This window comes from Urocampus carinirostris, chromosome 12, assembly GCF_059441175.1.
Source record: "Urocampus carinirostris isolate Australia breed hairy pipefish chromosome 12, RoL_Ucar_1.0, whole genome shotgun sequence".
Taxonomy (NCBI): Eukaryota; Metazoa; Chordata; class Actinopteri; order Syngnathiformes; family Syngnathidae; genus Urocampus; species Urocampus carinirostris.
Window position 1 is genome coordinate 1766034 of NC_142360.1, and position 19826 is coordinate 1785859.

The 19826-nt window shown below is 40.6% G+C and overlaps 1 protein-coding gene and 1 pseudogene across 2 annotated transcripts in view; one reads left to right on the forward strand and one right to left on the reverse strand.

Moving 5' to 3' along the window:
- Nucleotides 1-19826, reverse strand: part of ccdc50a (coiled-coil domain containing 50a) — a 46045-nt gene that overhangs the window by 14271 nt on the left and 11948 nt on the right. Inside the window, exons 1-5 of one of the 2 annotated variants that reach the window (XM_088350014.1) lie at nt 18146-19826; nt 16040-16102; nt 12852-12981; nt 10373-10466; nt 224-314 (exon numbers count right to left, since the gene is read on the reverse strand). The exon at nt 18146-19826 is cut by the window's right edge and continues 432 nt beyond it. In XM_088350014.1, the coding sequence (XP_088206140.1) occupies nt 224-314; nt 10373-10466; nt 12852-12981; nt 16040-16102; nt 18146-18158 (391 nt within the window). In that variant the 5' untranslated portion in view covers nt 18159-19826. The remainder of the gene's footprint in view (nt 1-223; nt 315-10372; nt 10467-12851; nt 12982-16039; nt 16103-18145) is intronic. The other variant, XM_088350013.1, reaches the window with a different exon arrangement.
- Nucleotides 2321-3059, forward strand: LOC148354630 (uncharacterized; annotated as a pseudogene).

The window sequence follows — 19826 nt, forward strand, 5'->3', positions numbered from 1 at the left end:
ATTCCTGAAAAGAGTCAAAGATGTGCAATGTTTGCAGGGAACTTTAACAAATGCAACATTTTTATGTAGAACCACCTAAAACCCCTCTGTTGAAAATGGACCTTTTCCATTAATAAACTTGACGCTTGTCAAGCTTCCATTAGCTCATTTCAAAGCAATGTGTACAATGAACTGACAATCCAGGTGTGTAGTTTGGCCATAAAAAGGGCCCGGTTTTTCTCACCTTCTGGATCCTCAAAGTACGTCTCATCCTGATGTTTCTGTCGCCGCCGTTCCACTTTCATCTCTTTCTCGTGCAGTTTGCGAGCAATAGCCTGAAAATGCACACATGTTCTATATTCACGATACAGATGACGGGTGTGGTAGAATAAAAAGATTACGGCTTTTTAAAAATTGTATTTACAGTTTAATGCATTAAAAGTGAAAAAAAAAAAGTAGTTGACCACCGTGCTATTTTACCATTTCTCCGACTTAAAAATCATGGAGGGGTCCGAAATTTTCTTTGTAGGTGCATGTCTACTGTGAGAGATACACTAAAAAGAAAAATCCAGAAATCACAGTGCACAATGTTTTAAACAATTTATCTGTGTGATATAGCTGCAAATAAGTATTTGTGTATCATCTAGAATTTTGACCCTGAAAGACCTGTTAGTGCTTTCGTGGGTTTCCTCCGGGCACTCCGGTTTCCTCCCACATTCTAAAAACATGCATGTCAGGTTAATTGGCCGGTCCAAATTGTCCCTAGGTGTGAATGAGCGAGTGAATTGTCTGTCACTGTGTGCCCTGCGACTGGCTGGCAAACAGTTCAGGGTGTCACCTGCCCACTGACCAAAGATAGCTTGGATGGGCTCCAGCACCCCCGCGACCCTACTGAGGATAAGCGGTGCAGATAATGGATGGATGGAAAACCTGTTAGTACGCACATTAAAAATCCACCTGCAGTCCATGTATCATCCTGAATCAGACGTACCTGTTTGAGGTTTTTAGCTGCATAAAGACACCTGTCCAACCCATACAATTAGTAAGACTTTCACTTGTTACATGGCGAAGACCAAAGAGCTGTCTAAATACACCAGAGACAAAATTGTGGGCTACGGAGCAATTGCCAAGCTGCTTGGTGAGAAAAGGACCACTGTTGGGGCAATCATTAGAAAATGGAAGAAGCTAAACATGATGGTCAATCTCAATTGGAGTGGAGGCCCATGCAAGATATCACCTCATGGGGTCTCAATGATTCTAAGATAGGTGAGGAATCAGCCCAGAACTACACGACGGGAGTTGGTCAATGACCTGAAAAGAGCTGGGACGACCATTTCCAAGGTTACTGTAGGTAATACACCAAGATGTCATGATTAGAAATCCCCTGCTTAAACAGGCACATCTCAAGGCCCGTTTTAAGTTTACATATGACCCTTTGCATTATACAGAGGAGTCACAAGAGAAAGTATTGTGGTCAGATGAGACCAAAATAGAACTCCTTGGTCATAATTCCACTAAGCGTGTTTGGAGGAAGAAGAATGAAGAGTAGAATCTGAAGAACAACATCTCTACGGTGAAACATCGGGGTGGTGGCATCATGCTTTGGGGGTGTATTTCTGCACATGGGACAGGACGAGCGCACTGCATCAAAGAGAAGATGACTGAAGCCATGTATGTGAGATTTGGGGAACAACCTCCTTCCCTCAGTCAGAGCATTGAAAACACACATCCAGGAAAACCAAGGAGTGGCTCCATAAGAAGCATATCAAGGTTGTAACATGGCCCAGCCAGCTTTCAGATCTGAACTCAATCGAAAATCTTTGGAGGGAGCTCAAACTCCATGTTTCTCAGCAACAGCCCAGAAACCCAACTGATCTAGAAAATTTATGTGGAGGAGTGGGCCAAGATCCCTCCTGCATTGTGTGTAAACCTGGTGAAGGACTACAGGAAACGTTTGACCTCAGTAATAGCAAACAAAGGAACTATACCAAATATTAACATTAATTTTCTCAGGTGTTCAAATACTGTTTTTTTGCAGTTATATCACACAAATATGTCGTTAAAAAAACATGCATTGTTATTTCTGGATTTTTCTTTTAAATGTAAATGGTCTGCATTTACATAGCGCATTTCAAGTCAATGAAAGCGCTTTTTACACAATAACTAACCAATAGCCGTGTCACCCATGCAATCCAAATACCCGCTATTGGAGGCATTAGGGATTCAGTGTCTTGCCCAAAAACACTTCGACAAATAACACGGAGGAGCCAGGAATCGAACCTGCGACCTCTTGATCCCAAGACGAGCGCTTAACCTCCTGAACCAATGCTCACTAGCAAGTATGGGTTGTTGTAAAGGTTGTTTCCGCTACCGTAGACAGGTAGCCCTTCTGGAGGGACATGTCCGTAAACTAGAGCAGTTTAAAAATAAAATGTTAGGTGCCGCAGACACCACTGTGAGCGTGGGTTGTAGCCAACCTGCTAGTCCGGATAGCATTAGCCCTAAACGGCTCGCTAACTGCAGTGAGCCAAATCGGGACACAAAACGAGTTCAGCCCTCTAGCTAGACCCACCTCACCCCATTCTACTGGCTCCCGCAGCCTTGTTTTAGGTGACTCCATCATCCGTAATATAAAGCCTAGCACCCCAGTAACAGATATGTGTATTTTTCTGGCCAGAGCACCCGACATTGAGGCTATCCTGTGGAAGCTGACATGCAAACATAGACATCAGGACAGGGCTAGCTACACCGATATAGTCATTCACGTCGGCTCCAATGATACTAGGATGAGGCAATCTGAGATTACAAAGAAAAATACTGCTAAGGCAAGTAATCTCGCCAGAAAGATGAGTCAGCATCGAGTAATTGTCTCTGGCCCCTTGCCTGCGGGAGGCAATGATGAGAGGTTTAGCAGGCTAGTCTTGCTCAACCGGTGGCTGGCAAGATTCTGTAGTCAGCAGGGATTTAGGTTTGTAGATAACTGGCCCCCTTTCTGGGGCCGACCAGACCTGCTGAGGAGGGACGGCCTTTACCCTAACTGGGAGGGCGCTCTCACTCTAGAAAAAAAGATTACTGTTTAAGCCTTCTATGACAGGGTCCATTGGTGCAGAACAGGTCACAAGTTATTAAGGAGCCTGTAACCACAGGTGTGGAGTCTGTAATGCTAGAGCTAACTAGCGCTTTGTTAGACACACGCAATTCAGATTTTGTCGTTTAGAGCGTTCCATTGCCTGCACAACACATCCTGATCTGTTCTCTTCTGTGTTCCTAACTTGATTCTCCCTTGTTAGGTGACGAGGAAGAAGAAACTATTTTCTACTGTTATTCATCCTGTTACTCCACATGTCTATTATATTCCTGTGGAATCCGGGCTTCACCTGCCGCCATTCAAGGCACAAGATCCGTGACTGGCAGCAAAATCTTGTGGAGGTTGCCAACAAGGTTACCACTAAGGTTCAAAATTCAGTAAAGGGATCAGCTCGATCCACAGTGCTGAGGCTTGGCCTTCTGAATATTAGATCACTTGCTTCCAAAGCTTTACTTGTCTATGACCTTAATAGTGATAACAATCTCAACCTAATTGGCCTTTGTGAGACCTCGTTTAAACCAAATGAGTATGTATCACTAAATAAGCGTCTCCCCCTAACTTAAGAGTTCGCATTTGGCACGACCGTGCAAGAAAGGTGGCGTGGTTGCTCTTATATCTGAAAGCATGCTGACATTTTCTGCCAGTACCTCTACCGTTTTAAAAAGTTTGAAGCACTTGTTTTGAGGTACTCTGTCACCACCAAATTATGTAGTTGTGTTTCGCCCACCTGGACCATGTTCAAATTTTTTTCTGATGAATTTTCTTAACTGTTAATTGACTTAGTAACTTATGCAGTCAAAGTTATAATTATTGGTGATTTAAATGTTCACATAAACTCCCCATCTAATCGACTTACGGTTGCTTTAAAGGGGCCGGTCACACAGCCGTTTGCGGCTGAATCACGGCTAAAATTTTGCGTTTTTTTTTTTTGCCCGTGGTTGCCCGCGATGGAAAATGCGCAAAATTGGCCAACCCGCTGTTCATCGGTGGTATGCCCGCAAAACAGACGCCGGCGACTGTTCCGCTTCCTCATCGCGTCATTTCTGCGTAATTTTCTCGTGTGGACCACGGGTATAAAAGCTCCCGAGCCGGTGTTGTGCCCAAATCAGACTCCTACGCAACACAGTCCAACCCCCCACCCTCCCGCGTGAACGCGCATTCTGCTGCGATCGCTTTTGACTTTTTCATCCGCGTTAACAAACGCATTTTGTAGAATACGATCGCACTTTATTGTTTAAATAAACGCGTTATATAGACTACGATCTCCCAATTGTTATAATTATCTCGCTTTATTGTTTTAATAAGCGTTTTATATAGAATATGATCGCTTTTGTTGGAAGCGCAGCAGAATGCGCGTTCACGCGAGGGGGGGAGAATTTACCGTTCGATTACGTTCACAACAAAAACAAAGACGGAATGGTTTAAGTTGTATTACATTCCCAACAAATGCAAGACAAAGTGGTTTTGGTTATATGTTCGCCATTACATTCCCTAAAAGTGAGATAAAACGAGGTAAAAGTGGTTGTAGTAGCGAGGGGATGCAAATCTCGGCAGGGATGCATTTCTCGGATAACACCGGGCTGTAGAAATCATAACCGCTCAAGACACAGTCCCGTGAAGATCAAGATTTCAAGCTATGGCATCATTTTTATTTTATTATCTTGAAAAGAAATGTCAAGAAATAAAAATGGATTAAGACGAGGCCACTACGCTGACGGGGATCCATGTTCACCCCCTTGACGTCTCGAGCACAACTGACGTGTGCTCGGCAAATCGCGCTGTATATACGTGGAGAAAGGCGTTTGACTGTCACACGCGTAACACGCTAATTTCACGTAATAACACCGCGATACAGGCGCAGAACATGCTATTACCATGCTCCACCCACGATTACCCGCTGAAATTTCCCGTCCTACCCATGTGTAACCACGCCCTGGCCGCGGCCAGAGCACGTCGTTCCGCGTCATTTCCGCGTCATTACCTCGTGTTGACCACGTGTGCGGCACGCGGTTTAACACGTGCTCAAACTTTTGAGCAGCTCAAAACTTTTTCGCGCGGCCAACCGCGTGTGAATTTCCGACCGCGAGTAAAGCACTGCTGTATCTCGTCTATATGGCGGTCTTAAAACGTCCAACAGCTCCCAACAGCGTCTGCTTCACGGCCAGAAATTTCTGGCCGTGGTTCAGCCTCGATACGCTCGTGAAAGGCTGTGTACCCGCGCTCTGAAGAATTGAGCAGCGCAAAACTTTTTCGCGCTGCCACCCGCGCGCGAATATTCGACTGCGTGTTAAGCACTGCTGTATCTCGTCTGTATGGCGATCTCAAAGTGTCCAATAGCGTCCGCCTCAAATGCAGAAATTTCTGGCCGTGATTCAGCCGCAAATGTCTGTGTGACCGGCCCCTAAGTCACAGATTGATACATTTGGTTTTAATCAAATAGTTGATGTGCCCACCCATATACATTGGAATACTCTAGACCAGGGATGTCATTCTCAATTGCACAAGGGGCCAAAATTCAAAACACACAGAGAGTTCAACATTAATGAATTGATGGCCAAGTAAGGAAGACTAAACAAAGTTTCCGTGGCAATAGAAGCGAGATGGCCACAGTTAGAGGCCATTTGAACAGTGGGTTGTTGAACAAAGAGCAGCAAGTAGAAGTGTCAGTACAATAACTATTCGAATGAAGGCAACAGCTCTGGCACGGGAACTTAACATTAAAGAATTCAAAGGTGGTCCTACTTGGTGTGTGTTTACGTAGTAGCGGGCAGAGACGGGAGTTGTAGGCGGAGTGTCAAACAAAGGTGCCAACAAAAGCTGCTTTAATGACATTTAAACTTGCAATTGAAACTTACAAAACAAACCAAAACACGAGAGTGGCTCGAGCCGGCAGAATCAAGAGTCCTCCCAGGAACTTGCTAACTGAACAATGGTTCCATGGGTGAATTATGTAAAACCCACTACAACGTTTTACATTTTACAGTTATTATGTTATTGCTTTACTGCTATTGTTTTGCACTTGTTGTTTTTGCACATTACAGTGTCACTATATTGCGATTGCACTAACGTTTAATTTACCATAACAGTATCAGACGTTTTTTTTGCGGGTTGACTAAATGGAGGAAAAGTAAAATGTTATGCCTTGCTGTTGTTCAAAGATGTTAAAGATGTGTCACGAAAATACTTTACCTCAGAGAAAATAATAAAACGGCTGTTTATTCATTTTGGGAGTGAGTGGAGTTGTGGAAAGCTTGTTTGTTATTCTAATAAAGTTTGACTGACCTATCCGACTGTTTTGTTGACATTCCCTTTAGCGTGGCACCATCTAACGGTTGCATAACGTAACTATTATCCTCTACTGTAGCCAAGTCAAGTCACATTTATTTATGACGCCCTTAATCACAAAAATGTCTCGAAGGACTGCACAGGATTACAATTACAAAATTGCACAATTACCTGATCTTAAACCAGCATGCACTTATAGCGCCTTATAACGGGGTGCGCCTTATGTATGGAAAAAGTTTAAAAATATATCATTCATTGAATGTGCGCCTTATAACACGGTGCGCCTTATAATGCGGAAAATACGGTAAAAGTAAGTGCATGCTGTGTAGATCCTCCAAGAAGGAAAGGAAAAAAAAAAAAGAGAGATAAGCCAGACCGGCCCAACTTAATGATTGACATTATAAGCTTGAACCCAGACCGAACTTCAGGAACAAGATCTTACCTCTGGGCAGCACGGCGGCGCAGTGGTTAGCGCGTGTGCGGCACAGTTCTAAGGTCTTGTGGTCCTGTGTGGGTTCGAATCCAGCTACCGGACTTCCTGTGCGGAGTTTGCATGTTCTCCTCGTGCTTGCGTGGGTTTCCTCCGGGCACTCCGGTTTCTTCCCACATTCCAAAGACATGCATTTCAGGTGGATTGGCCGGTCCAAATTGTCCTTAGGTGTGAATGAGCGAGTGAGTTTTCTGTCCCTGTGTACCCTGGGATTGGCTGGCAACCAGTTCAGGGTGTCCCCTGCCCACTGCCCGATGATTGCTGGGATGGGCTCCAGCACCCCCGCGACCCTACTGAGGATAAGCGGTGCAGCTAATGAGATGAGATGAGATCTTACCTCTATCTCCTATATTAGCTAACTTGGACTGGCTCCCAGTCAGCTTAAGATGTGACTTTAAGGTTCTCCTACTAACGCACAAATGTTTAAATGGACTTGCGCCCTCTTATCTCTATGATTCGATTTACCCCCATGTTCCTGCAAGGAGCCTCCGCTCCGAAAATGAGGGTCTATTTGTGACTCCAAGAGCCAAGAAAAAGTCTGTAGCCTCATGACTGTTCGCCATTCGGGCCGCAGGGCTGTGGAATGCTCTACCTCCAGAGATACGATCTCACTGGAAGTTTTTAAATCTAGACTTAAGACCAGCTTCTATTCAAGTGAAGTCATGTTTATATGTTTAGCCCTTAATCAAAGTCTCAAAGGGCTGCTCAGGTCAAAGACTATTGCAAACTACAGACTGTTATGACACCATCCCCTTATATTGTCAACATAAAATATAGGTTATTCATATACTATAGAATAGAAGTGTGTTTAAAGCTTAGATTTAAACACTTCCAGATCGAATCTCAGGGGGAAGAGCATTCCACAGCACCGGGGCCCAAATGGAGAATGCGCTCAAACCTGCGGATCTCTTCTTGGCTCTTGGGATCACTAGTAGAACAGCATTTTCAGAGCGAAGGCTCCGGACCGGAACATATGGCGAAATTAAATGTGAAAGATATGAGGGAGCAAGTCCATGCATGATTTTGTATACTACCAACAGAACCTTAAAATCACATCTTAAGCTAACAGGGAGCCAATGCAGGTTAGCTAAAAGATAGATAGATAGATAGATAGATACTTTATTCATCCCCGTAGGGAAATTCACACTTCCAGCAGTCTACCCTGTTGTTTATTAACAGATGAACATGACCCTAGGGGTGCTTGTAGCGAAGTGGATGACGTCACGCCAGTCCAAAATTTTGACATCCCTGCGGCAGATGGAAAACTTTTCTTTGTGAAAATCCAGGGATACACCACCTCGTGTTAGCAAGTCCGCCTCCTCTCAGATTCTCCCCGGTTTTCGTGTCTCTGTTTAGCGGCGTTGAAGCCGGATTGCTCCGGGTAGCTACACGTTAGCGTCCGGAATGCTAAACGTGAGCCACGTTTCCGCAAAACACAGCAACTGCGCTCCCTGTGCGCTTCGATGTTTTCCACCAGCACTCGATGATCTTATTTGGTCGTGAGTTCGCATTTACCATGATTACGGATGGTACCGAAGACTTATAACGCCGCTAGCCGCTTCGCTAGCTCCGGCTTTTCCTCCACCATAGGCCCCTTCATCACACCGGCACGAGAAATCTTCAGGGCAAGGAGTTGGAATTCCTTGAATGAACGCATTTCTTGTGCGTTAAAACCCATGTCCATAGGATAGAAGTAATCCATAGTGTAGTTGTCAAAACGGGAAGAAAAAACACCGAAGATAGGAGCAGACAATAAAACAACAGGGCAGCAGCTGGAAAAGGCAGCCGCTCGTGGCAGCGCCGCTTTGATCAAAAAATTGCGTTAATGTGGTATTCAATAGCTTAAGATTGATGCCCACCTCATACTTTATTTTCCAATCTTTTTCCGACTGCCTGGCTGGTGGTGATATGAGGGAGAAAGACCTGAAGATGTCAACTGCTGGCAGAGATAGGATGCCGCGCCGTTGCTGTTAGGGACTTATTGGACTAATTTACAGGCTTGAGGAGTCGTTGCGGTAATGCACTTTATGGACACTTTCAACATATTACCTATTGTTTTCTCTTATTGACGTTCACTATGTTGTGTGTACTGTTACCCAATGCTAAATCTATTGCACCCTGGTAATCCTGGAAGGGGGATTAGCACTTGTGGCACCCCTTCTCAAGGTTTTTCATTTTTCTCTTGCTGAGGTCTTAAGTTATTCCTTGACCACATGTTGGTTTAAGATCAGGAGATGGTGTAATTGTAACCTGTGAAGTACTTTGAGACATCTTGTTATTAAGCGCAATACAAATAATTGTGACTTGACTTGACCTGTGTAATATTAAGTGTATCTCAGTGGTACCAACAAAATTGTCAATTTAGTAAAAACAAATTAAAATAAACCTGATTTGAACACTGGGCAAAAATACCTCAACTATCATACCAATGTTTATTATTATTTTAAAAAAATATAGATAGCCTAAGACCGCCGCGCCATGCCATTCAAACTAATGCCAGCAGCAGTTAATTACGGGGGAAGAAAAAACGCAATGGGAAAGCTAAGCCTCCACAGACCAGTATCTGTGATTTTTAAGCAGACTTGAGAAACATGGCAAAATTTTCACGCATTTACAAGCACTTCACACAATTCAAGCACATTTCAATCCTTGAAAACAGATTTGAAGTCAAGTATTTCTTAAGGTTTTCAAGCACCCGTACGAACCCTGTATATGCATCATTTTAAAAATGTAACATTCGAAGAGTATGGCCCTTGGCTTGTAGCTTAATTTTTTGTTTGGCCCTTCATCTATTTGACATCCGTGCTATAGGGCAACTGCTCATTCATTTACCGTAAATTCCGGACTATGAGCCACTACTTCTTTCCAAAATTTTCAACCCTGCGGCTTATTCAGAGATGCGGCCAATTTATGTTATTTTTCTAACGGGCCGCCAGCGGCGCTCGAGTATGAGAGGTAAGATTTAGACCGGTGGAATATATGTGCCGAGGAAGATCATAACTTATGAGCGTAAACTTACCCTCATCATTCAAATTGCACAAAACAAGGCTCATGACGCAGCCACTATGTTAAAAGCAAATGGGCATGTTACTGTGGTATATTGACGTAAGAGAGCGTGGAACGACGGCATCATGATAAAATTTCTTTCCGACATTGTAAAATACAACTGAGATGCCTTTACCGAGAAGGAAGAAGTGTATGGTCCGCCGCGATCTTTATGATTACGGCTTTTATTTCCTTAACAGACTAATTAGCAGGTAGGCGAGCGTCTTTTCAAGTAGCGTGAGCCTACCTCCCAAAGGCACGGTTTAGGATGAAAGTTATATTATTATTATTATTATTAAAGCTTTGAAAACTCTCTCGATGTATCGTCTTTCTTTGTAAATATGTGTAATATGTATTTGCGACTGGACTATCTGTGCATTTAAATGATGGCATGTGCATTTAAAATAAAGAGTGGGGCAACAAACAGGCATTGTAGAACTTTTCTGTCAGTTTAAGTGTAGGCTTGCATGTGTGCACTTCCTCACAGCATCTTTCTCCTCCTGCTGTCGGCGTTGTTGCTCTGCCTGCCGAACCAGTTGATCCTGAATCTCCTGGGCCATTTCGTTGTCTTGGCGCTCTCTGAAATTTTACGCCAGTCAGCAAATGCAACGGGGAGAGTCATGAGGACAACACCACCTTATTACTTGAAATTAGACAATTGGCTCGGGGGCCAAGTTGTTAATCTTCTCAAGTAGTCTGCAGACACATAAAAACAGTTCTGTGGGTGGTTCATGTAATAACCTATATGTTACCGAGGAGCGGCAGAGTACTGACACGCCGCACTTTCAACATTTATTATCTGACAGAAAAAGCCATCAACAAAGATCCCATTAAGGCAATCTCTTATGGGTTGGAGAGCAAAAACAGACGGACGCGGTCTTGGTTCTCACTTACGGAACATGGACATTTTTGCGACAGCACTCAAAGATGACTCAGGCAATCTATCCCATTAAAATGCAAAGCATGTAGAGTGATTTTCACTCATGGTGAGGTGGCGCAGTGCTAAATGGCAAAAGACTAAATGTCAATCTGTAGGTATTGAAAACAGAACACTAGGTGGGGAAATGTTGCAAAAGCTTAAGACCAGTGTTTCTTAACCTATTTTGAGCTATGGCACACTTTATTTAGAAAAACAACAAGGCACTCTTGTTTAACTGCAATATTTCAAATCACTACGTAGATTTTGCGCGAAATTAGCTAAAAAGATATGTACTAATACATTTAAATGTTCCAAATTAGTTCATAGTCAAAGCTACTTATTTTTAAGTTAAATTGTCAACGTACGGTAGTAAAAATGTCAAGGATGTAGTGTGCAACTTTAATAGAAATAGATTTCGTACCTTTGTGTTCTCCTATAAGAATATATAAAGCAAGCATAATTACGTGCTAGTAAAATTTAGTAAAAATAACAAATATAACAACACTGTAAGATCCTATTTGCTCATGCCAAAATAATATTTCCCTGAAGTACCTGCTGAGCAGATAATTTGCAAACATGATAATGTAACAAATAATAAGCAACTACTATAGCAGACAGCAGATCATTTAGCTTACCGTTTTCTTTTTTTCTATTTTGGGAAGATTGTGCGGTTTAAAAACGCTGCTTTAGACAAAAAAAAAATAAACAATTGCTATGTGCATTCTAGGGATACATAACACAAGCAGCAAGCATTTTAATCCAATGTTTTTAAATTTACCATTATCGAGTTTGTAATTAAGCCAAATGTAAACTAAATATGTCAATACACAATACTGTTACCGTGCACCTTTTGAGATGCTAATGATTCATATCTGATCAGTGAGGCAAGTGTTAAGGTAATGCTTTAAAGTGCCAGATATTAGTGCCGAAATTAGACATCGGTTACATGGAAAAAATAAATGTAAAACAGCACTAGGTGACAGTAGTGCTATGGAAACACTTTTAGGCAAATACCAAAATTAATCATGGATTCCTCAATTCCTATTCAGCATTTTATTCTGATTATTCTTTTTATAAGCAAAAATTGCTTTGAAGCATCTTGTAATCCAATCTGCGTTGCACTTTTTTTAAATCTCAATTTGCTCTTCTGGTTGATTTGTAGTGCTTATTTAGACACAGCACACGCAAAACAAACAACATTACCAAATTACCATACGGAATCAACGAAATATTTGCGCAAAAACAGATGTGTAATACAAGAATATAATCCATAAACATGTGGCCTAAGGGAGTAGGCTGAAGCCGAAGCTTTTAAATGCCTACCCCTTTTCCACTTTTCCCATGCAGAGAGGACGTATTCAAAATCAAAACCATAACACAGCATCATTCCCCACAATGGGAAATATGAAAAACATGAACAATTTGAGGTTGTAAATTGCAGCAATCAAACTGCATTTAGTAAAAAGTGAAAAATACTTTACTTAGGAAGAACAGGGCAAAATGTTATAGCATTAACCCATTTTCTTACTTTTAAATAGAAATTTATTTTGTGATCTTATTAATGTACTTAAATATTTATTTTATATAAAACAGACATTAAATTGAGAATATTGCTGCGAAACAAGACACCTTTGTAGCGATATTTTATGAATATTCACTATTTATACAATATCTGTTGGCTGCGGCTGCATCGGCTCGCTACAACGGGTCAGGTCTATCGACATTTCGTTCTGTGTACATTGTTACAAAGAATGACAATACAAAGGAAATTATTATTATTATTATTATTATTATATCCCCTTTTTTGCACATGAGCACATGAAAGTGTGCTAGATAACTGAATATAAATCATGTTGAGGATTCCAAAACATTAGAAAATATATTTTTTTAAGAAAAAAAATAACCCAGACTCATCAACACCCTTTAAAAATGCTGAAACAATTCCTGAAATTTACAAAAACTCTTCAGAGGAAACCACACAGTGAGATTTGAAAAATGTACTCAGGTCTCAAACTTTAGTATGCAAGTGTGTACAAGCTACCCACATGGCAACATGCTGCTTCTTGATCACGACCATGGCGATCTCATCCTCCTCCTCCTGCAGCTTCTTTGCCACCTGCAGGTCCTGTTGCACCAGCCGGCTCTTGTGAACGTTGGACGCCAAGTGGCTCTCGACTGCAACACACACACACACAACAAAAGACAAGACGAATGGTAAAGAGCGTATGTTGTCATCCGGCACTTGTTGAATTGTTCTGCAGAAAAAAACAAGATGAAGGGCGAACAAGCAGTTGGCTGGTGATAAACTCAGGTCGCACTTGAGAAATGAACATTTGCGGTTGTGGTGCCATTGCAAGGTTAGCAGAGTGCACTTTGTGGCCATATAAGAAAATACATTTTGCCGCCGGACGCACTCGGAGCGTGGATGGCATCAATCACTCATTTGCTTGGATTTATTCTAACTTGACAATAGTTCTTCCAATCGTTCCCTTGCAAAAAGGAATCAAATTACAATGAGTCGTTTATTGGGAGCAAGAGACAACCATGTTATAAATTAAAGATATAGTTATCGGTTATTGATGTTTTTAACATAAACAGTTATCACTAATACTTAGGATATTTGAAAGTGGAGGATTTGTATCAAAGACCATTTAAAAAAGGGGGTCTGCAACGTAGTCCCCACAGTCACTAGCGTGCCCCTTATAGGCAGCTGAGGTACCTCAACAGTGCTTGGTCATTGTGAATTTCTAGTAAAATGTTTTTTTAGTGGTTGACTTAGGCTAGGTTAACACTGCAGAGCCCAATGCTCATTCATGATTTTCCAGTGAAATCTGATGTTTTGGCGAGATCGTTCACTTGTGTGAACGACACAAGTGTCCTTCATGTGCAGCGGAGCACACGTGACGTCACACGCAATGCGCTCAGTGTTTACAGAAGTACACATGGAGGCTAACGGCGTAGCGTATCAAGCAATTTTAAAGTTATTGTGCGACCGGACGCTGTACAGTTTCCCCCCAAATATTAATCAAATCCTGAATCTCGCTTTCCATTGAATGCTTTCAGTGTTTTTGTTAGCCATTGTTGTTGATTTCGACGCTTCCTACCGCCGATGGCGTGCTGGTTGCATGAATAGCCCTCGACCGTTCAAACATAAGTTGCATTCCAAAATATCAGATATGCATCAGATTTAGGACCTCATATAAAAGTAGCCTGGGTCAGGTGTGATAAAATTCCGATTTGTGCTGTTCAGACGATCCAAATGCTGGAGTGTCGACTTAACCTTAGTCTATTTAACCCTACTGGAAATAACATTTAAATAACATAGTAATGACATGATAAGTTGTTATTTTAGAAATGCATATCAAACTGGGTGTCCTGTGCACTAATTGGTAACAAAAAGTAGCTCTCAGCTTTAAAAAGGTTGGATTGAAAAGATGACGACCAAAATTAATGGGGTTAAACAGACAGCTAGCGACAAGCAACGTCCTTTGATTCAGATGCTTCTCTACGTTTTTTTTTGTCGGCATTATTGCGTGTTTTGGAGTGTGTAAATATTTTACACGGTTGGATTTACTACACTCACGGATGTAAGAGGACCATGGTTGCGTACTATTATTGAACGTGATGTTTGCAAGATGACTTTGGTGAACTACCCCGGCTTTATTTTCCCCGTATCTCGTTTGAGACTGATCTTGATGTTTTTGTGATGAGTCTTTTTGAAATTTAATTCAATTCAAAATGTTTATTGTCATATGGACAGTAAAGAACCACGTTTCCCTTCACAATCAAATTCTTACTTTGATATCCACACAGTTGCCAGCGAAAAAGAAAACTAAGTAATGGTTGGCATTTCTTGAGTCCCAAGAGTTTAAACTTCCTAATGATATGTGGAATGACGCATTTGAGTGATTGATGACATCGTACAGACACCATGTCCATACGTGTCTGAGACACGTATTTGCTTCTTTGCGAGCAGTCGGAATGTTAAGGGGTTAATACGTTTGACTGAACTATCTGACTGTTTTGTTGAAATTCCCACTGTAGCGCCTTATAGTCCAGTGTGCCTTATGTATGGAAAATATAGGACAAAAAAATATTTTTGGGGTGTGCCTTATAGTCATGAAAATACTGTATTCGTGCGGGATAATGCAAATCGGAATGTTGTCAATCTAACATCAGGGAGACTTTCCGACTAAACAAAGGACGAATACAACGAGTGGCTTGTTGGTTTTATGTAGTTCTAGGAGTTGTTTTTTCCCATTTCGTCAGTGTTCATCCAAGTTTGTAAGTAGGTTAAACCTTTTGCAAACTCCCAAAAAACACCAACAACGTTTAGATGCAGGCATTATATATTGGATAAAATGGTTGTAGCTACAATATATAGATCGATACTCCTAGGGCATTGACACAATGGCAGCATAAAATAAAATGGTAGTGTTCAAGAGAAATCAACCAATATACTTTTTTTAGCGAGTAAACCGGAGTTTGCACGTATCATTTGTCTCGGAATTCGAGCGAGTCCTTTGAGGCATCAAAATATTCCAGATGAGGGAAACTAGCGATCAAATAACTCAAAGCGTATATATGCATGAGTAATCAGAAAACGAAAGTACTAACCCAACCATTGCAATCAGAAAACTCAGTCGAACTAAGACCTTCAAATGACTATTGTGCACGTTTGCATGGCTACATATAATCGGAATACTGGCAATACTTTTTTTCCAATCTGATTATTGTCTGCATGGAAATGTACCCACTGACAAAATAAGAATCCCTGTGAGACATATGCCTGTAAACTAGGCTATGTCAGTGTTCAGTTTTCAGCATTGGGTTTCATCATTTTTGGCCATCGAGTTAAGTTCCATGCACCTCGAATTGGCACAAATTAAAGGTTTTAAAAAATATTCTGGGCCAGGAAAACTAATCCACACCACAGAAAGCCTCATCATGTGCAATTAACTGTGCGTCTTTCCACTACAACCAAGTTGTCATGTAGTTCTACTGTTTTAGGGTACCCAGTAATGAATTTCTTAAACATATATTATATTTTGTAATAGAAATAGGATCATTGTTGTTTCCGTTTTACAACTGTAACGTTAAGTCTACAAACGAAAAGTCAAGTTAAGACACCAGACGTAGGCCAAACAATTTTAGGAGTTTAAATTCCTGGTTAATGATAAAAATCAAGGGTTTTATTCCACTATTGTTCTAATTGCAAGCAAGAATTGCTTACTTTCTTGTTCCTGGAGATTGTAGGCAAGGCAGTGATCTTCCAACACAGCAAAGTCTTTGCACACTAAAAGAAAAAAAAAATGTTAAAGGACCTTTTTTTCCCCAACAAACGGATTTCATTCTCTGTACATGTAAAGAATAAAATTTAGAGGAGGTAAATTCCAAGCTTTTATTGCAGCATGAATTCACTATATTTAAATATTTTTGTCAATAATAACAATACAAGGGTGCTTTAGCGAAACACTAGATACAAATGCACCAGTGTCCCAGTAACACAAAACAACTTAAACTAAGTGCTTTGGGTTTGAATGGAACGTACGCAACGTGTTCAGCCCCCTTGAAGTTTAACTTTTCGCTCTATTTATGGCTTCAAACAAAAATAGAGGACCATTCTGGAGGAAAACCTGAAGGAGTCCGCAAAAGACCTGAGACTGGGACGGAGATTTGTCTTCCAAGACAATGATCCAAAACATAAACAAAAGTTGGTTAAACAAAAACCATATGAAGGTGTTAGAATGGTCAAAGTCCAGACCTCAATCCAAATGAGAACTGAAAACTGCTGTTCACAAACGCTCTTCATCCAACCTCACAAAAAATTTGTTTTATCTTGATGTTTGTATACGGCGTGCATTACCGTTCGATTACATTCACAACAAATACAAAGACTGAATGGTTTAAGTTGTATTACATTCTCAACAAATGCAAGACGAAGTGGTTTTGGTTATATGTTCGCCATTAAATTCCCTATAAGTTATATAAAAGTTAGATAAAACGAGGTAAAAGTGGTTGTAGTAGCGAGGGGATGCAAATCTCGGCAAGGATACATTTCTCGGCATAACGCCGGCTCGGCAGCTTTTATACCCGTGGTCCACACGAGAAAATGACGCGGAAATGACGCGATGAGGAAGCGGAACAGTCGCCGGCGTCTGTTTTGCGGGCATACCACCGATGAACAGCGGGTTGGCCAATTTTGCACATTTTCCATCGCGGGCAACCACGGGCAAAAAAAACCCCGCAAAATTTTACCCGTGATACAGACGCAAACGGCTGTGTGACCGGGCCCTAATATTGATCCATAAATAAGGCGCACTATATAAGGCGCATGGTCAGCTTTTGAAAAAAAAAAAAAAGGCTTTTAGGTGCGCCTTATAGTGCGGAAAATACGGTACTTAAAAATTTGTGCAGTGTGGCATCTATTGTTTTTTACATTTTCATGATAACAACAAAATTTACCAGTTTATTGCTTGTACAAATTGCTTGTGTTATTTGCCTTTTCAATCTCGCAACAGTTTTACTTTTTCTGTCTCACTTGTCTGACTGGGTTTTTTATGCACTTGAATGCCTTTCTTGTTTTGTGATATAATTAATAAAACATTTAAAATTACTTTCTAGTTGTATGCCTGTCACCTATTTATTATTTTATATTTTTTAGCAAGTTAGTGAAAAATAAGTACTGTAAAATTAGACCAAACCTGATAAGTGGCACCCAGTTCATTTTAGAAAAAAAAATAGTCTGTACATACATAAGCGAGACCCGACTATAAACCACATGTGCTCACATTGAAACATTCGATATTTACAAATCAGAAAGAATTTTAATAATATATGGTACCTTAACCCCTTAATGACTTTAAATAAATTCAATGTCACCGTACCCTGAAATACGTCATGCCACATATCATTGGAAAAGCTCAAACTCTGGCGATTTAAGATATAAAATATACTTATTAGAAAAACATCATCATCAGTCTGAAACAAGATACACAAAAACTATAAAGCCGTAACCCACTATTAAGCTCACCATTAAGTCCCCTGGCTGTCTTCAACTTCTTTGAATGTTCATGAAAATGGCTTTGTTACATCAAAGACAATCCATGGAATTCAATCGTGTAAGATATTTATTCCAAAACACACGATAATGCCGACAGATAAACAGAAATCCGCCTTAAACATTACATGGAAAAAAGTACATTAATTAGTCGGATCATTGTATAGTCGAAAAAATGGATACAAAGTTGAGGCTTTATAGTCTGAATTTTACGGTATTTAATTTGTGTATGCCCTACTGTTGTCACTGCGCAGACAGAAACTTCAGTGGTATGGTCACCTGATAAGATCATCAGGACTGGCAAAGTTAATTTTCCAGGGCAGAGTCCAAGAGAGCTGGAGGAGCGAAAGACTGAAAAAGAACTAGGACGACAACATTATAGAATGGAATGGTAGCAACTTTGCCACGACCCAAGAACAAGCCAAAGACTGTCCAGAGGGCTGTCCAGAGTTGCGTCCTCATTGTTGCCGCAACGACCCATGCGGTTAAGGGATCTGTCAACCGTGATACCGTACTTATTTGTGTAGAACACGCACTCGTGTATAAACACGCACGTTTATTTCTTTTTTATTAAAAATCTGTATATATTTTTGTTTCGTTTTTTCTAAGATCAACCTAAGCATTGTAAGTGACAAATGTTGTTGAATACCTGCGGCCAAAATAAAACTCCCTTATTGAGAACGTAAACTATGAACACGATACAGACATTGAATTTACAATGCATTTATTTAATGTTCTTCATTGTCCAATTCATCATCAGATACACCAAAAAGTTGTTTCCCTCATCATGCTTTTTTAATTTATTTGTATCTTTTAGGACAGCTTTCTGTTTTCTCCATTCTTTAGCATTCATCTCTGGTGACTTCAATAATATAGTGTGATAATTAGGTAAAATCTAATGCATTTTTGTAAGTCATCAAGTCTCTGCCGCAAACCGGGTTAGATTCCAGTTGCATACAAAGATGAGATTGTGATCAGCAATAATTTTTGACTGGTCAATCATTGCACAAATATGGTAATACAGAGTTCTTAATTTTATGCGTTAAACACCAATAGATTTTTTTCATGTGTTTCATTTTCAGTTTTTGGCAGTTTTCATGCATCCCTACCATTAAACTTTGCTTTCCAAGCCCTCAGGTCACCGCATTCTTTTCAAAATGAATTATCTGCCATATTTTTAAAAATAAACTCTCGGAAAAAAACTTGATGAAAAGATGACTAAATGCTCAGGAGAGTCAACCACCATGGTAGGATTTAAATAACATGCTCCTACTATATGCTTAATCTTCTTAACCAGGAAACCTAAGATACACATGTTAGCTGATAACTAACCAGAAAAGAATACGCAACACAGCAACGCTTCCTGAAGCAATACATATATTTCTTTTGTGTGTTTACAAGTCCCAGGATGCTTTTTTAACCAGACTAAAAATAAAAACAAACCTCTTCCCAGGCAGTTTTTTGTCAATGTCCCTCTGTAGACGAGCCAAGCTGGTCTCAGTGACCAGAATAACAAACATTCAAGTGAGCAGCTGCCGCTTTCAACATCCATTTCAAAAGATGACCGTTTTCACACACCTGTCTATATACAAACCGCATGTTCACCTGTGGGTCACTGTTAATAAACTGCCAATAAATAATTGAATAATATTTCTTAAATTCATGTTCCTAAATTTAAAAAAAATATCGAATCTGCACTGATAGTGAAACCTGGTATCAGGACTTGCCCTTTCTTACTGTAAAAGTGCCTGTTTATTCATTTCTTTAATGCATCACCTACTTTGATAACGCATGACAATAATACACATTTTAAAGTGATTTGCTGTATACAGTAGTACGTAAATCACACAGCCTTACATATGTGCATTTTAGTTTACTTAAACGGTATTTCTCAAACTTTGTAAACGATCTACCTTCAGTTTAATATTTTTAGAAACAGTGCTTCACTGAGAATCTTGAC